The sequence below is a fragment of the Mobula hypostoma genome, chromosome 2 (assembly GCF_963921235.1).
Source record: "Mobula hypostoma chromosome 2, sMobHyp1.1, whole genome shotgun sequence".
NCBI lineage: Eukaryota > Metazoa > Chordata > Chondrichthyes > Myliobatiformes > Myliobatidae > Mobula > Mobula hypostoma.
Genome location: NC_086098.1, coordinates 226,234,504 through 226,256,014, shown reverse-complemented (window position 1 = coordinate 226,256,014; position 21,511 = coordinate 226,234,504). Strand labels below are relative to the sequence as shown.

At 44.0% G+C, this 21,511-nt stretch overlaps 1 protein-coding gene across 2 annotated transcripts in view; it reads right to left on the bottom strand.

Moving 5' to 3' along the window:
- Nucleotides 1–21,511, bottom strand: part of LOC134342897 (piezo-type mechanosensitive ion channel component 2-like) — a 240,104-nt gene that overhangs the window by 85,643 nt on the left and 132,950 nt on the right. For both annotated transcript variants that reach the window (XM_063041568.1, XM_063041569.1), the window contains 5 exons: nucleotides 19,857–20,025; nucleotides 14,100–14,189; nucleotides 13,089–13,183; nucleotides 2,266–2,328; nucleotides 777–883 (listed from right to left, as the gene is read on the bottom strand). In XM_063041568.1, coding sequence (XP_062897638.1) covers nucleotides 777–883; nucleotides 2,266–2,328; nucleotides 13,089–13,183; nucleotides 14,100–14,189; nucleotides 19,857–20,025 — 524 coding nt within the window. The remainder of the gene's footprint in view (nucleotides 1–776; nucleotides 884–2,265; nucleotides 2,329–13,088; nucleotides 13,184–14,099; nucleotides 14,190–19,856; nucleotides 20,026–21,511) is intronic.

Genomic DNA, 21,511 nt, shown 5'->3' with positions numbered 1-21,511 from the left:
GAAAAAATGGGCTGAAAAATGGCAGATGGCATTTGATGCAGACAAGTGTGAAGTGTTGCACTTTGGGTGGACCAACCAGGCTTAGGCTTACATGGTGATCAAGAGGATGGTGAGTGCTGTAGAAGAGGGATCCGGGAATACAGATCCATAATTCCTTGGAAGTGGTGTCACAGGGTCATAAAGAATGCTTTTGGCATGTTGGCCTTCATAAATCAAAGTATTGAATACGGGAATTGGGATGATGTGTTAAAGTTGTATAAGACATTGATAAGGCCTAAAAGCAGTTCCTCCTCATCTATGTCCTAAATTTACTCCCCTGAATCTTGAGGCTATGTCCCCAGTTCTGTTTGCTCTTTGTGTGCAAGTTAGTAAAAAGTCACGAGCATGTGGTATGCCTCAACAGATCTGTGGTTTATTAGTGAGTCAATATAAGATGCTGATATGCTGTTCAGAGTGGGGACAATGGGCTGTTTTCTGTAGCAGTGGCTTGCTTGTCGGGGTGTGCGTGTTACAACAGTTACTGGTGCGAATGGGTCAGTGTTCTGTAATGGATCTGTAGCTATCCATGACTAGAGACTGTAACGCCCTCTAGATCACTAGCCATATGGGCTACTGTATTGTAATTGACTTGCTGCTCTGAATAAGTGAGTGACTCTGAATAACCAATGTACAGCAAGGGATTTGCAGCCTAAGCAATGTAGAGCTTGTCAATTCTAACGCAGTACAGTGGCAATAAGTATCAGATCCAGTCACAACAGCTTCCATTATGTACGCACCTGGAACGCTGATGATTTCTGAGTTTCATCTTTAGCAATTTCATTTTCCTCCTTTGTCTCATCCTCACTGTCAGTATCGAACAGGTAGTAGCTCCCACTGTGTATCACTGCATGGAAAGAAAGCACAGGGCCCAAGTTGTACATTGTGCAGCAACCAGAAACTTCTAACTGGATTCTAATAGCTTTCTCCAGATCAAAAGCAACTACTGTAATAAATGGCAGGATGTTTAAGAGCATTGATTGAGGAGCTCTTGGGGTACCTTTCTATAGGTTCTTAAAAATGGCAACACAAGTCAATAGGTTGGTGAAGAAGGCATATGGCAAACTTGCCTTCATCAGTCAGGGCAATGAGTATAAACGCTGAGAAGCCATGTTGCAGATATATAAAACTTTAGTATGACTCTGGTCACCACACTACAAGAAAGATGTAGTGGCTTCAGAGAGGATGTACAGGAGAAGAGTTTCACCAGGATGCTGCCTGGATTGGACAGTATTAGCTATAAAGAGAGGATGGACATATTCGGACACAAGAGATTCTGCAGAGGCAGGAGATCTTGAGCAACACACACAAAATGCTGGAGGAACTCAGACAGACTCTATGGAGGGGAATAAACAGTCAACGTTTTGGGTCAAGAAAACTTCATGCCCAGTTCTGCTGAAGGATCTCAGCCTGAAACCCACTGTTTATTCCCCTCCATAGATGCTGCCTGACTTGCTGAGATCCAGCATTTTGTGTGTGGACAAATTTGCATAGATTTATGAACTAAGTTTCTTTTACTTTTGCCTGAAATGCACTGTCAGAAGTGACAGGAGAGGACACAATAGCAATGTGGAAGTGGCATTTGGATAGACAGATGAGCAAGCAAGGAATAGGGGAATGTAGACCATGTGCAGGCAGGTGGGATTAGTGAGATTGGCGTCATGATCTGCACAGACATGGTAGGCTGAACTGCCTTGTCCAGTGCTCTACTTTCCTTTGTTCTGCAAGCAATGAATACCATTAAAGCTTCACTAACAAGCATCTAAAGCTGTAATGATACCGGATGACTCTTAAGGCTTGAAGCTTGACACCCATCCTTATTCCTTGAGTTACATGGACATTCCTTCGAGCCACAGTGCTCAGCAGTCCTCCGATTTAATCCTAGCCTAATCAGGGGACAATTTACAATCAGCAATTAACCTACTAATCGGTATGTCTTTGGACCGTGGGATGAAACCAAAGCATTTGGAGAAAACCCTCATGGTCTCACGGGGAGAAAGTACAAACTCCTTACAGGCAGCAGCGGGAATTGAACCCGGGTCATCTGTACCGTAAAGCGTTGTGCTAACTACTGTGCCGCCTCTCCACGGCCATCAAATCAGTTAACGCAGGGTGTTAGACGTCACATAGCTCTTTCACATAAAGAAGGTACATGTGCTGCGGAGGTCATTTTGTGGGCAAGAGTTTGGTATTCATTCAATGGGATGAAAGGAAGACCTTTGAACTTACTTGAGTTATGAGTTACCCAGGGCTGCCACCAATTCTTCTGGCTACCTTTGTCCTTTTTATTATCTGTGGAGAAATAAATTAAAGAAACGCATGAATCAGTGATTTCAAGAAAACTGCCGAGCACTTGTAGTCCCTTTAGCAACTGAACTGGGAACCAGAGTGTGGCTGTGGTGGTTATCTATAAATCTAGGAGTTGGAATGAACAGCAAGGCCAACAGAAACCAGGGAATAGCACCATTACCACCACCAGCATCTCCATCACCACAATCACCACTGTTGTGTTTGATATTGAGGGTTAGTGCAGAGCACACCAGGATGCCAGCATGCAGGAGACTCAACTGACCTTTATTGATATCATTGTTTGTACAGTATGTGAACTCCACCCATGTGGCAGTGGCTAACACAGTGACATAGAAATAACAATATTAACCACCACATCTCTCCCCTTCTTTAAAAAAAACAAGAAAAACTAAGTATGTACTTCTTGTCTATAGGATCCATTGAAATTATAGCCATTGAAACTGAGTGATCAGTTCTCTTTACTCAGAGTACGTAACTTATGCTGCTTACATAAACATAAAAAAAGAACTGCCATTATGAATGTCTTTCCCTTTTTTTTTAAACAGTCTTTTTTCTTCAATTCCCCTTTTTCTTTATAAAAAAAAGTCTCATTTTGTCAAAATGTTTTCAAAATTAGAACTGTTTAAAAAAACACTAAGTCTAATAGACATTAGGGTAGACTACCTGAACACTCTGGCAAAGTGAGAGGGTGATTCTGTCTCTTTAGTCACTTGCCCTAAGCTGTTATGGAGTACATCTCTGTGGTGGGACAGGTAAACGATCTGGTAAAGGTTCTTGGAAGTGTTGGAGGGGAGGGGATGGAGATTCTTGAACAGATGTCTTCACCCCAGGTATGTGGTTCTCATCATAAGGATCAGGCCCCACTATTTCTGTCTCTACCTTTCGTGGACTTAGAAGGCGCATGAATGCACACCTGTTCCGCCCATTTCACCTTGTGAAGTTCTGATCACAAACGTCGTGGTGTATGCTGCCGGACTATTGTTCCTTTGGTGAGTTGGTCTAAAATCCAAACAACTTCATCACTTCTGAGGATTTTTCTCTGTGTCTGAGATCATGCAGGCTCTTCGTTTTCTCATGCTGTGTTGTCTCAACATTTCTCACTTTGCCTAAGTCCAGTAAGTGAGGTGGGAGAAGGGAAGGAAGAACAGGTAGGCTTGTTCTCATTCTCCAGCCCATTGACAGCTCTGATGAACTGTAGCCATTCTCAAGAGGCGTGGAGTGATAAGCTAGGAGTGCTTTGTAGGGGTCCTTTGCCTTCAGTAGGAGACTCTTAATGGTTTGCACTGTTCTTTCTGCTTCTCCGTTTGCCTGTGGGAATGGGAGCCCTGGGCTAGACGTCCTGCTCACTTAAAGAAGGAAGGTGAAGCATCTTCCATAGCATCTCCTTTCCAGGTGTAGTGATCGCTGCAGGACCACTGTTTGGCTTGCCATGCAGGACGTCACTCGATTATGGCCTCTCCTATACTACTGTGACCATAGCAACACCTTCACGTGGCGTCCCTGTTCTTACTGGGATTGCTGTGTCATGGCGTGACCGAGCGTCCAGTGGTATAACTGGATGGGCAGGCTGGGCTCATCAGCCTGGCCATTAAGCCTGCATAGGAAACACCAATTCCAAACCCGGGTAGATGGAAGGTGTAGGGGCAGGTGTGGCACTTGCTCTGCTTGCAAGGGTAAGTGCCAGGAGGGGGGATGGAGTATAAGGTGTCGCTCCTCCAAGCTGAATGTGGCCTCATCGTGGCAGTAGAGGAGGCCATAGACTGAAATGTCAGAATGGGAATGGGCAGTAGAATTAAAATGTGTGGCCACCAGGAGAAAAAAGACACACTCCATGCGATTCCCTTGTCCATTAGCCCCTCCCCACCGATCTCCCTCCTGGAAATTACCCTTGTGAGCAGAACAAATGCCATACCTGCTCCTACACATCCCCCATCACTACCATTCAGGGCTACAAACAGTCCTTCCAGGTGAGACGACAGCTCACCTGTGAGCATCTTGAGGTCATCTACTGCATTCGGCGCTCCTGGTGTGGACCCTTGTGTACTGGCGAGACCTGACATAGATTGGAAGACTGCTTCACCAAGTACCTATGCTCCATCCACCAGAAAAAAATGGGATCTTCCCCTCTCCTGGTTTCACCTATCACCTACCACCTTGTACTTCTTTCTCCTATCCCCCCACCTTCTTAATCTGACTTCTCATCTTTTTTCTCCAGTCCTGATGAGGGGTCTTGGCCCGAAACATTGACTGTTCATAAGCTTCTTTTGGATCCGCTGGCCATCCACGCTCACAGTATTGCATGACCTTGCTGCAGATTTGGTCCTTTTTCAACTCAGCGTGAATTTTGTCAAGTTTACTCTGTGATGCAGGAAAGCTTTCATGTACTGAGCTACGTAGATGTTGGTATCTTCCATGACGGTGGAGTTAGCTTCCCTCCACTCACTTTTGCGTGGCATCCTCGACAGAGTGTCTGGTGTTGTGAAAGATTTGCAGGGGACATGTTCAATGTCATAACTGTATCACATAAGCCTCATACTGAGGAGGCTGACAGATGGTTTGTGCTCTGTTCTAAGTACAAATTTTGTGCCTATCAAGAAACAGCTGAAGCGTTCACAAGCCCACACGAGAGCCAATGTCTCCTTTTCGATTTAGGCATAACACTGTTCAGTAGGAGTCAGTGTTCTTGATGTACGTGCCACCGGTTTCCATACACCACTGCAGAGTTGCATGAGCACTCCCCCAAGGTCAAAGGAGGACACGTCTGCTGTGATTTTGATTGCTTTGTTTGGATCAAAGAACGCCAATGTTGGTGGGGAGATAAGCTCTGCTTTAAGTGATGAGAATGACTTCTCATAAAAACATAGAAAACATACAGCACAATACAGGCCCTTCGGCCCACAAAGCTATGCCAAACATGTCCTTACCTTAGAACTATCTAGGCTTTACTCATAGCCCTCTATTTTTCTAAGCTCCATGTAGTCATCAGAAGTCTCTTAAAAGACCCTATCGTTTTCACCTCCACCACCGCCGCCAGCAGCCCATTCCACGCACTCACCACTCTCTGTTTAAAAAACTTACCCCTGACTTCTCGTACTTCCAAGCACCTTAAAACTATGCCCTCTAGTGCTAGCCATTTCAGCCCTGGGGAAAAGCCTCTGACTACCCACACGATCAATGCCTCTCATTATCTTGTACACCTCTATCGAGTCACTTCTCATCCTCCGTCGCTCCAAGGAGAAAAGGCCAAGTTCACTCAACCTATTCTCATAAGGCATGTTCCCCAATCCCGGCAACGTCCTTGTAAATCTTCTCTGCACCCTTTCAATGGTTTCCACGTCCTTCCTATAGTGAGGCGACCAGAATTAAGCACTGTACTTCAAGTTGATCTGACCAGGGTCCCATATAGCTACAACATTACCCCTCAGCTCTTAAAGTCAACCCCATGATTGATAAAGGCCAATACACCATATGCCTTCTTAACCACAGAGTCAACCTGCGTAGCAGCTTTGAGTGTCCTATAGACTCGGACCCCAAGATCCCTCTGATCCTCCACACTGCCAAGAGCCTTACCATTAATACTATATTCTGCCATCATATTTGACCTAACGAAACGAACCACTTCACACTTTCCTGGGTTGAACTCCATCTGCCACTTCTCAGCCCCGTTTTTCATCCTATCAACGTCCCATTGTAACCTCTGACAGCCCTCCGCACTATCCACTACATCCCCCCAACCTTTGTGTCATCATCAAATTTACTGACCCATCCCTCAGTTTCCTCATCCAGGTGATTTATAAAATCACAGAGAGAAGGGGTCCCAGAACAGATCTCTGAGACACACAACTGGTCACCGACCTCCATGTAGAATATGACCTGTCTACAACCACTCTTTGCCTTCTGTGGGCAAGCCAGTTCTGGATCCACAAAGCAAGGTCCCCTTGGATCCCATGCCTCCCATTCTCCTGCGGTGTGTCCCAAGTCCAAACATTTCTCTGAGAGAGGAGATCATAAATTGGCTTCGTTTTCTCTGCCAAATCTGGAATGAACTTTGCCAGCTGGTTTACCATGACAAGGAAACTGCAGATCTCTGATATATTCATAGGTTGTTCCATGTTCTGAGTTCCTGCCGGTTTGTTTGAATCCCTCTGAGGATAGTAAGTGGGCTGAGAACTTCACCTACGTCTTTGCAATTTCATATTTCTTTTTGTTCAGGGTGATATCAGCCTGTTTCTGCTTCTCCTTCTCCAAGACAGCTTTCACTCTTTTGTCATGTTCCTCACTTGAACCTCCAAAGATGAGCATATCATCCATGTGGCAGATACTCCTTCCAGTCCCTCCAAAATCTGGTTCATCCTCATCTGAAAAAGTTCAGGGGCTGATTAAATGCCAGAGGGAGTCTCTTGAAGGCATAGCGTCCGTATGGTGTGATAAAGGCTGTGAGATTCTGAGACTCAGGAGCTAAATGGATCTGTCAGAACCCTGAGTTTGCATCTAGTTTGGTGAAGAACTTTGCTGCCCTCAGCATATCCAAAGTGTTCAACAGAGGGCAGAATAAACTTGTCCCGTCTCACTGCATTATTCAATTTTGTTGGATCAACACAGATCCTCACTGTACCATCTGGTCTGGTAACAGGAACAATGCCCGCACACCAGTCAGTAGGTCTGTTCACTCCAGTTACGATGTCAAGTGCCTCCATTCTCTCAAGTTCAACAATGGGACTGGTATACACCTCACTGTGGTCAGACAGTAGGGTGTGTCTCCTGGCCTCAGTTGGAGAAGATACTCTTCTTTCAGTACCCCCAGTCTGTGAACAACTCCAGGTACTTATACCACTGAACATTGTTTAACAATTCCAACCTTGCAATGAGGTTCAGCTTCTCGATGGCAGTCTGTCCCAGTAGTGGTGAGAAGAGATTCTGAACAATATAGACATCCTATTACTCATTTTTATGGATGGAAGTAATAAATATTCCTTTTACACTGAGCTTATGTTTCCCTAGTCCCATGAGCACTTTCTTGGTTGAGTTTAACGTACAGTATTACCTGTTTTCTTCATCAGTTTTGTTAACAGACATTCGGGATGGCTTTGACATCTGCCCCAGTGACCATTTTGAATCTTACTGCCTCATTTTGCAACTGAACCATAGTACACCAGCTTTGTCTATTTGAATCTAGAACCCCAAGGAAAGCTTTCTCTTCGTCTGAATCATGGTCTTCTTTGACCTCCTGAAGAACTGTTTTTGAGTGGCACTGGCTTTTATAATGTCCAACTCAATTATATTGATGGTATTTCACTTCTTTTCCTGGACAGAGCTCCTTGACATGAAATGGAGACTTGCCGCATCTTCTGCAGTAGGACATTTTACTTGCATTTGTTTTGCTTGTCTATTTTGTTTGAGCTGAGCTGTACTGTCTTATCTTTCTGTAGTGTTTCTGACTGCACCTCATTTGTAGCCTTCTTTTGGTACAGCTTCTAGCTTTACCTCAGTATCATTTCCATGCCTGAGTTCTACCTGTGGCTGACTAACATTCTCATTCTGCCTGACTGCAGTTATAGCTTTCTCTAGTGTGAGATTTACTTGCAACTGAAGTCTCTCTCAGACGATTTGGTATCTGGTAGCTTGACAACAATCCTGCCTTTAATGATCTCATCTTTCAGAGATCCATATGCATAGTTGTCTGATAGGGAATACAATGCTGTGATGAGATCATTTACACTTTCATCTGGCTCCTGTTTTCTGGAGTTGAACTTTGCCCTCTCATATATTATATTTTGCTTTCCTGTGAAATACTCATTGAATTTGTCCTGAGCTGTTTTGTACTCTTTTTTACTGAGCATCTGTCAGTCCTAATCCACCCATGGTGTCATCTGCTTTGTCATCCATGCAGTATAACAGTGTGCTTACTTGATGCTTTTCTGAAGTCTGAGTGAGATTGCTCACAATCTAAATCTCACCAAGCATCTGAGCATCCTAAATCTCTCAAATTCCTGTGGTTTAGAGAAATCAAATATCTCGGGAAGGGGAGAGGGGGATTTATTAGAATTAGATGTAGATACTGCAGGTATTTGCTCAATTTTCCTGTTTGTTTGTTTATCTATTATTTTATTTATTTGGACTACAAAAGTCTTCTTTTCTCTCCCTGAGAGTTTGACTGACTTCTATGCTGTATCTGTGTCTCTGTGCACTTCCCCAGGCTAGTGGCCCACAGATGATTTATTACAATGTATCCACTTTGGGGTGTAGCTTGAATGTGTTGCCAAGCGACCCTGGTCCTTTCTCAGCTTATACGTCCTTGTGCATACAATCCGAAAACTGGCATAGGCAGTTTTTGCTAAGTCTCTGGATATTCTTTCATACAACATATGTGAACAAGAACTGTCTTACTGTAAGCAACATACATCAAAGTTGCTGGTGAACGCAGCAGGCCAAGCAGCATCTATAGGAAGAGGCGCAGTCGACGTTTCAGGCCGAGACCCTTCGTCAGGACTGACGAAGGGTCTCGGCCTGAAACGTCGACTGCGCCTCTTCCTATAGATGCTGCTTGGCCTGCTGCGTTCACCAGCAACTTTGATGTATGTTGCTTGAATTTCCAGCATCTGCAGAATTCCTGTTGTCTGTCTTACTGTAAATTGTTTTTTTTTGTTGGGGAATCTCACTTGGTCTGTTGCAACAATTCATCCACAATCAACCACTTTTGACACCATGTTGTGTTCATTATTGAGGGATAATGCAGAGCACACCAGGATGCCAACATGCAAGATAGCCAACTGAACTTTATTGATAACCCTGATTGTTTAGTATGTGAACTCCTCCCATGCAGTAGTGGCTAACTGATTTGCATAGGAATAACACTATTAACTATTACTACAATCACCATCAGCAGCAGCACCATCACCATCATCACTCCCATCATCCTCACACCAACATCATCCCTATCATCACCATCATCATCAGCACCATCACCATCATTATCATCACCACCACCATCGTCACCGTCATCACCATCATCCACCACCATCATCACCTTCATCACCATCACCACCACCATCATTATCAACATCATCACCACCATCATCATCACCAGCATCATCTCCACCAACATCACCACCATTACCACCGGCATCACCACCACCATCTCAACTGCCAGGGCACTGACTATCCCTGGGAAACATATCATCACTCCCTCATTGATTCAAAGTCCAGAAGCACCCTCTGCCCAACAGCATCATGGAACAGCTTCTTCACATGAAAGTCACCACCACCTCCACAGGAGCGATTCACAATAGTTTAATTTCTAACTTTCTCATTTAAACCCATTTTAAGTTGCTATTGTGGAGGTGTTGGTGAGACTGCAATCCAGGAACTGAGTAAAACACAGATGGATCAACATACAACATGGCCTGTTCCATTAAAACACTGCTTTAAAATTGGTCTTCAAGTTGAATGGGATTCTGGTATGGTGGAATGGGGACTGTTTAACAGAAAATAGCAATTAGCAAGCCACTTTTGGGTTGGGAGGTTGTAACTATGAGGATTTTATTGGGGGTCAGTGCTGGGGCCCCACAATGGGAGGGGACCAAGTATAATATATCCAAATATAAAGTTGGCCAGCACTTTAACAAAAGTCTCAAGATGAGGTTTTTTTCTTATATAAGGTGGTGAGAGATGGAACGGCTTTGGGGCTCAGAGGGACCTGGATATCTTTGTACATGATCACACAGGTACAATATACACTGCTTTCACAAAGAGGTAGTCGCACAAGGCAAAGGAGCACCTATAGGTTTGCTTCAAGTCAGTAGGCTGGGCTGTGTTCAAGGACTCACAGGATCTGAACAAATTCACCACGAGTTGTCATGGGCTTTATAAAAAAATTCATAGATGAGTGTGTCCCCAGAAAATCATTAGCAAACAGAAGCCCTGGATGAACCACGAAATCTGCAGTCTGCTGAGGGCCAGATCAGTGGCATTCAGGTCTGATGAGCAAGTAGGATACAATGGTGCAGCTATATAGGAGGCAAGTGAGCGGCTAGATTTCATCAGCAGTTTGAGGAGATTCAACTTGACACCAAAAAACACTTAATAATTTCTGCAGATGTACCGTGGAGAGCTTTCTGACTGGCTGCATCACTGCCTGGTATGGAGGGTGGGTCTACTGCACAGAATTGAAGTAAGTTGCAGAGTTGTAAAATTAGTCAGCTCCATCATGCATACTAGCCACAGCAGTATCCAAGACATCTTCAAGGATTGGTTCCGCAAGAAAGTGGCTTCCATTATCAAGGACCCCCGCCACCCAGGACATGCCCTCTTCCCATTGTTACCATCAGAAAGGAGTTACAGAAGCCTGAAGGCACCCACTTAACAATTCAGGAACAGCTTCTTCCCCTCTGCCATCCGATTCCTAAATGGACATTGAACCCTTGAACACTACCTCACTACTTTTTAAAAAATTTCTGTTTTTGCACTAATCTTAACAATTTAATATACATATATATACTTACTGTACTTTGTATGTTTTTTAAATTCATGTATTGCATTTTACTGCTGCCACAAAGTTAACTTGTGCAGTGATATTAAACGAGATTCTGATTCTGAGTAGGTCCAGGTACAATCTCCAGAAAGAGATCTTGTGCTAAGTGTCAATTGCAGACCAAACTTAATGTTCAAAAGCAGTGGCAAGGCTTGAATACTATTATCTCTTACAAAGTGCAACTAAGCAACATTAGTGACAACAAGGCTTCGCTCCCAGATGAGCTCCATGCCTTCTATGTTTGTTTTAATGGTCAAAACATGGAGGAACCTTCACGAATTCCCACAGCCCCCGATGACCTTGTGATTTCAGTCTCTGATGCCCATGTGACAGCACCCTTCAGGAGGGTGAACACGCTGAAAGCACCCGGCCAAGCACTAAAGACCTGTGCTAATCAACTGGCTGGAGCGTTCACTGAGATCTTCAACCTCTCACTTCGGCAGTCTGAGGTCCCCACCTGCTTCAGGCAGGCTTCAATTACGCCAGTTTCTAAGAAGAACATGGTGACCTGCCTCAATGACTATCATCCAGTAGCATTAACATCCACAGTGATGAAGTGTTTCGAGAGGTTGGTGATGAAACACATCAATTCCTGCCTGAGGAGCGACCTGGATCTGCTCCAGTCTGCCTATCATCACAACAGGTCCACAGCAGATCCCATTTCAGTGTCTCTTCATTCAGCCCTGGAACACCTGGACAGTGAAGATGCATACATCAGGATGCTCTTCATTAACTACAGAATGGCATTCAGTACTATCATCCCCTCAACACTAATCAATAAGCTTCAAGACCTTGGCCTCAATATGTCCTTGTGTGATTGGATCCTCAATTTCCTCACTTGCAGACCCCAGTCAGTTCAGATTGGCATAAACATCTCCTCCACAATTTCCATCAGCACAGGTGCATCACAGGCTGTGTGCTTAGCCCCCTGCTCTACTTGCTTTAACTTATGACTGAGAGTAAGCACAGCTCCAATGTCATATTTAAGTTTGCTGTCATTTGTCGGATCAAAGCTGGTGATGAATCAACGTGTAGGAGGGAGATTGAAAATCTGGTTGAATGGTGCCACAACAACAATCACTCACTAAACATCCGCAAGACCAAGGACCTGATTATTGACTTCAGGAGGAGGAAACTAAAGGTCCATGAGCCAGTCCTCATCAGATGATCAGAGGTGGAGAAGGTCAGCAAGTTTAAATTCCTCAGTGCTATCATTTCACAGGAACTGTTTTGGGTCCAGTGTGAAAATGTCATTATGAAGAAAGCACAGCAGTGCCTTTACTTCCTTAGAAGTTTGCAAAGATTTGGCATGACATATAAAACTTTGACATACTTGTATAGATGTGTTGTGGAGAGTATATTATCTGGTTGCATCATAGCCTGGTATGAAAACATCAATGCCCTTAAATTGAAAATCCTACAAAAAGTAGCGGTCACGGTCCAGTCCATCACAGGTAAAGCCCTCCCCACCATTAAACACATCTACATGAAGCGCTGTCACAGGAAAATAGCATCCATCATCAAGGATCCCCCCACCCCACCATCACCCAGGCCACGATCTCTTCTCACTGCTGCCATCAGGAAGGTGATACAGGAGCCTCAGGACCTACACCACCGGATTCGGGAACAGTTATTCCCTATCAGCCAGAGGGGATAACTTCACTCGACGCATCACTGAACTGTTCCCACAACGTATGGACTCACTTTCAAGGACTCTTCATCTCATGTTTTCAATATTTTTTGCTTATTTAGTTACTATTATTTTCTTTTGTATTTGCACAGCTTGTCATCTTTGGCATGATGGGTGGTTGTCCTGTTGGGCGCAGTCTTTCATTGATTCTATTGTATTTCTTGTATTTACTGTGTATGTCCACAAGAAAATGAATCTCAATATTGTATATGGTGATATATATGCACTTTGGTAACAAATTTACTTTGTGTTTTGAACCTGTGAACTTGTGAAGTCTGTGCATGGGTTCTGTTGGGACTCAGTGTCTATCACTAACCAAGCCCCCACTATTTCTCCAATAAGGCCAGCTTGACTGCAAGAACCAAGTGGTGAAGGTCACAGAGTCAGGGACAACCCTACCTTTGTTGAATGACTACAGCAGTTTCCAGACAACTGGAGAAGCTAGCAATGTCAGTAAACACTCGGCGTTAACAGTTCCCTTCAACTGTCCATGAACAGACAAACCTGGAGATGATTTCTCACCGTCTGACTTTGAGTTTCCGACCCTATGTGAGTTATTGACAGATCTTGGTACTGATTTCTTGTACTTCTCCTGTTTGGCCTTGATCCTTTCCATCCTAGTGATGAGATTCAGGGAGAAGTGTGGAGAAAAGAGAGAAGATGTCAGGGTCAGTAGAATAATGCACCTTTGCTTTACTGTAGTAAAACACTGATAATCCACTACCCAATTATTTGGAAATCCTGAAAGGGTTGGCATCTGACTTGCTGGGTATGCATCCTGCACTCCCTGTAAAACACAGGGGTCCGAGCTCCTAGGATCCTTCCAGTACACAGGGGCCCCAGTTGGTGCAATCCCTCGAATACACAGTGGTCCCAGCTCCCATGTTCCCTCTGATACACAATGGCTCCAGCTCCCATGTTCCCTCTAATACACAGTGGCCCCAGCTCCCACATTCCCTCTGATACACAGTGGCTCCAGCTCCCGTGTTCCCTCTAATACACAGTGGCCCCAGCTCCCACATTCCCTCTTATACACAGTGGCTCCAGCTCCCACGTTCCCTCAAGTACACAGTGGGCCCAGCTCCCATGTTCCTTTTAATACACACAGTCCCAACCTAGACAGGGCCCCAGTTCCCACCCCCTCTCTAATACATAGGGGCCCCAGTTCCCACGTACCCTCTAATACACAGGGCCCCAGTTCCCACACTCCCTCAGAAGTGGAGACAGAAGAGTGGGGTGAATTGAATTGTTCCCGCAAAGAGCTATAACAGATACAACAGCCCGAAAGGTCTCTTTCTGTTCCATGCATCATGTTGCTAGCGTATCTTCCACCGGCAGCTTTGCTTGTCAGCATAGACAGCAATAAACAAACACGCTCGGGGCAATCACGAAGAGCACTGCCCATTCCAGCTTTGTTTAGCATTGTGAATTTGATGTGCAGGGAATTAAAGATTAAATGTCCTGAGTGAGGAACTAGCCTGTTTCAGCACGTCACCTGTTCTTCCTTGCCTACACTGATTAAATTAAACTTACTGTTTCTTCAGCATCTCCATGGATTGCCTTTCTTTCTCCAGTCTCATTGTGATTCCCTTTTTAACTTTTGCTTCAAACAGTTCAGCTCCTCTGTGCAAACAAAAGAATTATATTTATGCAAACCTGGTCGTCTGAATACATCATTTGTAATATAATCATCTCTTTGCATTTTAGATTTCAATTTATCACCTTTCTGCATTTCACGTTTACACATGTTGGGTTTTGTAATTGGTTTATTATTGTCACATGTATCAAGATACAACGAAAAGCTTGTCTTGCATACTGATCATACAGATCAAATCATTACACAATGCATTGATGTAGAAAAAAGTAAAGCAACAACAGACGCAGAATAAAGTGTAACAGCTACAGAGAAAGTGCAGTGCAGGTAAATGTGAGGTCTATTTCGACATCAATTGACAATCTCTCAGGACTCTGCTTTGAAATGCAGATCAACACTAGAGGCAAAACACAGAATTCTTTGCCAATAATGAGTCAAATAGCCTGTTATTTTGGACATTATCCATTGAAGGAGAAATGTTAAGTAAGACATTGGAGAACCTGAAAATAAAAAAAAATGATGCAGATGCTGGATATTGAAAATATAAACAGAAAATGGTGTTAACATTCAGTAGGTCCTGCAGCATTTGTGAGAAGAGAAACAGAGTTAATGTTTCAGGTCAAAGACCTGTCGCCAGAACTAGAAAGGAGACAGATGAAGCTGGTTCATCACCAGGGAGCATAAGGAGAGGGAATCTCTATCTGTTAGGATATACCACAGTGAAGAAAGTTACCTGGTCAGTGAATAAACGTGAGCAGTTCGAGAGTGATTAAAGACAGGCAATACGCTGTAGGGCTTCTCCTGAATGCAGAGCAGGAAGACATGCCCAGCATATCATTGGGGAGCTCTCTGTTCTGTTCATAGTTAGTGTAAGAGCTTAAACCTAATTAAGTTCCATTTGGCTTAGTTAGTCACACTAGTGATATAGTTGGTATAAACTGGGAGCAGATATTCTCAGGGAAATAAGCCCATAAGACCCATAAGATATAGGAGTAGAAGTAGGCCATTCGGCCCATCGAGTCTGCTCCACCATTCAATCATGGGGTGATCTAATTCTTCCAGTCATCCCCACTCCACTGCCTTCTCCCCATACCCTTTTTTTGCCCTGGCTAATCAAGAACCTACCTATCTCTGCCTTAAATGCACCCAATGACTTGGCCTCCACAGCTGCTCGTGGCAACAAATTCCACAGATTTACCACCCTCTAACTAAAGTGATTTCTCCGCATCTTAGTTCTAAAAGGATGCCCTTCAATCCTGAAGTCGTGCCCTCTTGTCCTAGAATCCCCTACCATGGGATATAACTTTGCCATATCTAATCTGTTCAGGCCTTTTAACATTCGGAATGGTTCTATGAGATCCCCCTCATTCTCCTGAACTCCAGGGAATACAGCCCAAGAGCTGCCAGACGTTCCTCATACGATAACCCTTTCATTCCTGGAATCATTCTTGTGAATCTTTTCTGAACCCTCTCCAATGTCAGTATATCCTTTTCAAAATAAGGAGCCCAAAACTGCACACAATACTCCAAGTGTGGTCTCACGAGTGCCTTATAGAGCCTCAACATCACATCCCTGCTTTTATATTCTATACCTCTAGAAATGAATGCCAACATTGCATTTGCCTTCTTCACAACTGACTCAACCTGGAGGTTAACCTTTAGGGTATTTTGCACAAGGACTCCCAAGTTCCTTTGCATCTCTGCATTTTGAATTCTCTCCCCATCTAAATAATAGTCTGCCCATTTATTTCTTCCACCAAAGTGCATGACCACACACTTTCCAACATTGTATTTCATTTGCCACTTCTTTGCCCATTCCCCTAAACTATCTGTCTCTCTGCAGTCTCTGTTTCCTCAACACTACCTGGTCCTCCACCTACCTTTGTATCATCAGCAAATTTAGCCACAAATCCATTAATACCATAGTCCAAATCATTGACATACATCGTAAAAAGCAGTGATCCAAACACCAACCCCTGTGGAACTCCACTGGTAACTGGCAGCCAGCCAGAATAGGATCCCTTTATTCTCACTCTCTGTTTTCTGCCAACCAGCCAATGCTCTACCCATGCTAGTAACTTCTATGTAATTCCATGGGCCCTTATCTTGCTAAGCAGCCTCATGTGTGGCACCTTGTCAAAGGCCTTCTGAAAATCCAAGTACACCATGTCTACTGCATCTCCTTTGTCTACCCTGCTTGTAATTTCCTCAAAGAATTGTAGTAGGTTTGTCAGGCAGGATTTTCCTTTCAGGAAACCATGCTGTCTTTGGCCTATCTTGTCATGTGCCTCCAGGTACTCTGTAATTTCATCCCCAACAATCGATTCCAACTTCCCAACCACTGATGTCAGACTAACAGGTCTATAGTTTCCTTTCTGCTGCCTCCCACCCTTCTTAAATAGCAGAGTAATATTTGCAATTTTCCAGTCATTCGGTACAATGCCAGAATCTATCGATTCTTAAAAGACCATCGTTAATGCCTCTGCAATCTCTCCAGCTACTTCCTTCAGAATCCGAGGGTGCATTCCATCAAGTCCAGGAGATTTATCCACCCTCAGACCATTAAGCTCCCCGAGCACCTTCTCAGTCATAATTTTCACTGCACAAACTTCACTTCCCTGACACTCTTGAATGTCTAGTATACTGCAGATGTTTTCCATTGTGAAGTCTGATGCAAAATAAGCATTCAACTCCTCTGCCATCTTTGCGCCTCTCACTACAATACAATATCTCCAGCATCATTTTTTATTGGTCCTATATCTACCCTCAACTCTCTTTTACCCTTTATATACTTAAAAAAGCTTTTAGTATCTTCTTTGATATAAGTCATCAGCTTCCTTTCATAATTCATCTTTTCCTTTCGAATGACCTTCTGAGTTTTCTTCTGCAAGTTTTTAAAAGCTTCCCAATCCTCTATCTTCCCACTAGCTCTGGCTTCCTTGTATGTCCTCTCTTTTGCTTTTACTTTGGCTCTGACTTCACTTGTCAGCCATGGTAATGTCCTTCTTCCCTTTGAAAATTTCTTCTGATTTGGAATATATCTGTCTTGCACTGCCCTCATTTTTTACAGAAACTCCAGCAATTGCTGCTCTGCTGTCCATCCTGCAAATGCCCCTTTCCAGTCATCTACGGACGGTTCCCCTTTCATGCCATTGTAATTTCTTAAATGCACAGCAGAAATGTGGCAAACGTTCAAGAAATATTTGTATGGCATTCTGCATTGGTATATTCCACTGAGGCAGGGAAAGAATGGTAGGGTAAAAGAACCATGGAATACAAAGAATGTAGAAAATCTAGTCAAGAAGAAAAGAAATCTTACGAAAGGTTCATGAAACTAGGTCCTGTTAGAGCTCTATAAAATTACAAGGGTGCCAGGAAGGTGCACAAGAATGAAATTAGGAGAGCTAGGAGCCACGAAAAGGCCTAGGCGAGCAGGTTTAAAGAAAACCCCAAGGCATTCTACAATTATGTGAAGAGCAAGAAGGTGAGCCGTGTGAGAATAGGCCAATCAGCAGTGATAGTGGAAACGTGTGCGTGGAGCCGGAGGAGGTAGCGGGGGTACTCGATGAATACTTTGCTTCAGTATTCATCAGTGAAAAGGACCTTGACAATTGTGGGGACGACTTAAAGCAAGACTGAAATGCTTGAGTGTATTGACATTAAGAAAGAGGATGTGCTGGAGCTTTTGAAAGGTATTAAGTTAGATAAGTCACCAGGACTGGACAAGATATACCCCAGGTTACTGTGGAAGGTGAGGGAGGAGATTTCTAAGCCTCTGGCAATGATCTTTACATCATAAATAGGGGTGGGAGAATACCGGAGGATTGGAAGGTTGCAAATGTTGTTCCCTTGTTCAAGAAAGGGAGCAGAGATAACCCAGGAAATTATAGACCGGTGAGTCTGACTTCAGTGGTGGGAAAGTTGTTGGAAAAGATCCTGAGAGGCACGATTTATGAGCATTTAGAGAGACATAAACTGATTACGGATAGTCAGCATGGCTTTGTCAATCACAGGTCATGCCTTACGAACCTGACTGAATTGTTTGGGGATGTAACAAAACACATTGATGAAGGTAGAGCAGCGAATGTAGTGGATATGGATTTCAGTAAGGCACTTGATAAGGTTCCCCATGCGAGGCTCATTCAGCAAGTAATGAGAGTTGGGATCCAAGGAGACCTTGCTTTGTGGATTCAGGATTGGCTTGACCACAGAAGGCAAAGAGTGGTTGTAGATGGTTCATATTCTGCATGGAGGATGGTGATCAATGGTGTTCTGCAGGGATCTGTTCTGGGACCCCTCCTCTTTGTGATTTTTATAAATGACTTGGGTGAGGAAGTAGAAGAGTGGGTTAATAAGTTTGCTGATGATACGAAAGTTGGGGACGTTGTGGATAGTCTGGAGGGTTGTCAGAGATTACAGCGGGACATTGATAGGATGCAGAACTGGGCTGAGAAGTGGCAGATGGACTTCAACCCAGATAAGTGTGAAGTGGTTCATTTCATTAGTCAAATTTGAAGACAGAATATAATATTAATGGTAAGACTCTTGGCACTGTGGAGGATCAGTGAGATCTTGGGGTCCATGTCCATAGGACACACAAAGATGCTGCATAGGTTGACAGTATTGTTAAGAAGGCGTGTGCTGTGTTGGCCTTCATCAACTATGGGATTGAGTTCAAGAGGTGTGAGGTAATGTTACAGCTATGTATCACCTTAGTTAGACCCCACTTGGAGTACCGTGTTCAGTTCTGGTCACCTCATTAAAGGAAGGATGTGGATACTATAGAGACAGTGCAGAGGAGAATTATAAGGATGTTGCCTGGATTGGAGAGCATGTCTTATGAGAATAGGTTGAGTGAATTTGGCCCTTTCTCCTTGGAGCAATGGAGGATGAGAGGTGACCTGATAGAGGTGTATACGATGATAAGAGGCATTGATCATGTGGATAGTCAGAGGCTTTATCCCACGGCTAAAATGTGAAAATGAGGGGGCATAGTTTTAAGGTGTTTGGAAGTAGGTATAAGGGGGATGTCAGAGGTAAGTTTTTCACACAGAGAGTGGTGGGTGCATGGAATGCACTGCCAGCAAGGGTGGTGGATGTGGATACAATAGGTTCTTTTAAGGGACTCTTAGATAGGTACCTGGAGCTTAGAAAAATAGAGGGCTATGCGGTAGGGAAATTCTAGGCAGCTTCTATAGTAGGTTACATGGTTGGCACAACATTGTGGGCCAAAGGGCCTGTAATGTGCTGTAGATTTTCTATGTTTCTAACTCCTTTCAGGTCACAAGCCATGCTGCACTTTACTGAGGCACTGAAGGAACACAGCAACAAAGGTGTGGAATTTCTATTTAACTATCTCTCAAGCGGATAGTTAAATCATAGAAGTCATTTGATGAGCATTCAACATCAATCCTGATCTTTCCCTAGTGCCAATAAGCATAGATTTTCCAACAAAAATTCAGAGAGAGGTGTGCAGGTAAACCAGCCTTGAAAGATCACCCCTGTGTGGGAACTAATGAATTGCAGTGTATTAGTAATCACCTTGAAGGAATCAGCTAACACCATGTTCGAAATGAATTGGACATGGGAACCTTTGAACCAACATATTCAATGGTGCACACACCCCTGAATAAATGACACAAAGAAGAGGTTATCCAGAGTCTATAATGATTTAAGCCTACAGGAATTATTCTCACCTTGCTGCCAGGAGCTTTGAAGCCTTCAGATCTGCGACCACATGCAGAAAGTAATAGCTCAGAAAGACTCTCCGCTGGGCTAGTAGGAAGAGGAAGCAGACACTATCCCAGATAATGCCCGCCTGCTTGCTTGGGACTTCACAGGCTTCATGCAGGTTGTCCGTATTTGCTGGAAACATATAGGGACATATGCAAAACATATAAATTTAGTGAGATCCCATCAGGGACCTAAGCACCAACATCTCAGGGCCATCCAATTGCCATGTTCTTCCTATCAACTTTCTCTGCTTCTCTTCAGAGGGTCTTCTTCTGTGAAAATATTGTTTGGGGTTGCAGATCTCCAGGACCTACCTGAAGCCCACAGAGATTTAAAAACTAACATATCTCCTAGATTCCGCTTAAAGCAACTTAACAGAAAATCCATGGACCCTTTAGAAAGAATTCCCTTTGAACCATTTTGTTTTCAAAACTATAGGAGAAAGAGGAAAAGGTCACTGGTCAAGAATCTTCTGATTGCATAATGGAGTGCCTTTGCTACATCCAAGTTGTGTAGCATGGTGGGACACCACAACCATGGCCCAAATTGATCAACCAGTGTAAATGGTGTGGAGCCAGGCACTTGGAGGTAGAAAGTCACATTATTCCCTGTCATCAACCATCTTACAATGGTTTAGCCACTAGCCTCATACCAAGAATGGAGTGAGGTAGTGTGAACCAGCAGAACGTTTTGAACACCACTGCCATGAAATTCAACTGAATCATGCTTTTTATCCAGCAAAATACAATTAAAATTCTATTGATTTTCTGGACTGAGTTTCCGGTTTGTTTCATATCAATTAAAAAATGAGCTAGAAACATTCCAAAATATCACCCTTGTGATGCTGATGTGTTTTCACATCAGGTCTCATGTGACAATGTTACTTTCTTTGCTATGATTCTATGAAGCAGCACAGGGGAGGCTAGGACTAGCTGTCTTAGGAGTGTCAGTCGCTGGGCAGACCATGAGAATGTTGTCTTCCCAGCACATTTCCTCACTTTGCTAATGATCTCCCATCATATTCCCCTGGTCTGCCAAGCAACAAGCCCCTCTCACCAATCTGCTGGCAGCTCCAGTGAAAAGAGTGAGCAGCACTTCCCATATCACCCCTCCAGGAGGTTGGGTTCATCCTGGTCCCAATCCCACCACACAAATTCTGATCTCATCCAGGACCCTCCTAACACCAGTTGCTAACCTTCCCAGTTTCTGCCTTGCCAATGTCACTGACCTTCCTCAACACAGTCCACTGAACCCTCCCTCAACAGGAAGCACCAATCTACCCCGTTCCTGGCAACAGCACGCTGATAAACAGCCAACTCATCAATAACGAATACCGATCAGTGCCCATCTGTCTCCACACCTCGCTCATCCTCCCTCGTCCCCTGATCATTATCTGCCTCAATCCCTACAAATATACTGCTGATATTGACCAAATTCCCCAGCACCAGATGCTTGTCTCCCTTCATCCTTGACAACACTAAGTACTGAACTTCCCCGATCTCTCCCAACACCAAACAATGATCTCCCTCAATACCTGACCTCAATCCTCCCCAAAACCAAACGCCAATCTTGCCTTGATCCCCTTCAACACTGGCTGCTCATCTATCCCATTGCCCCT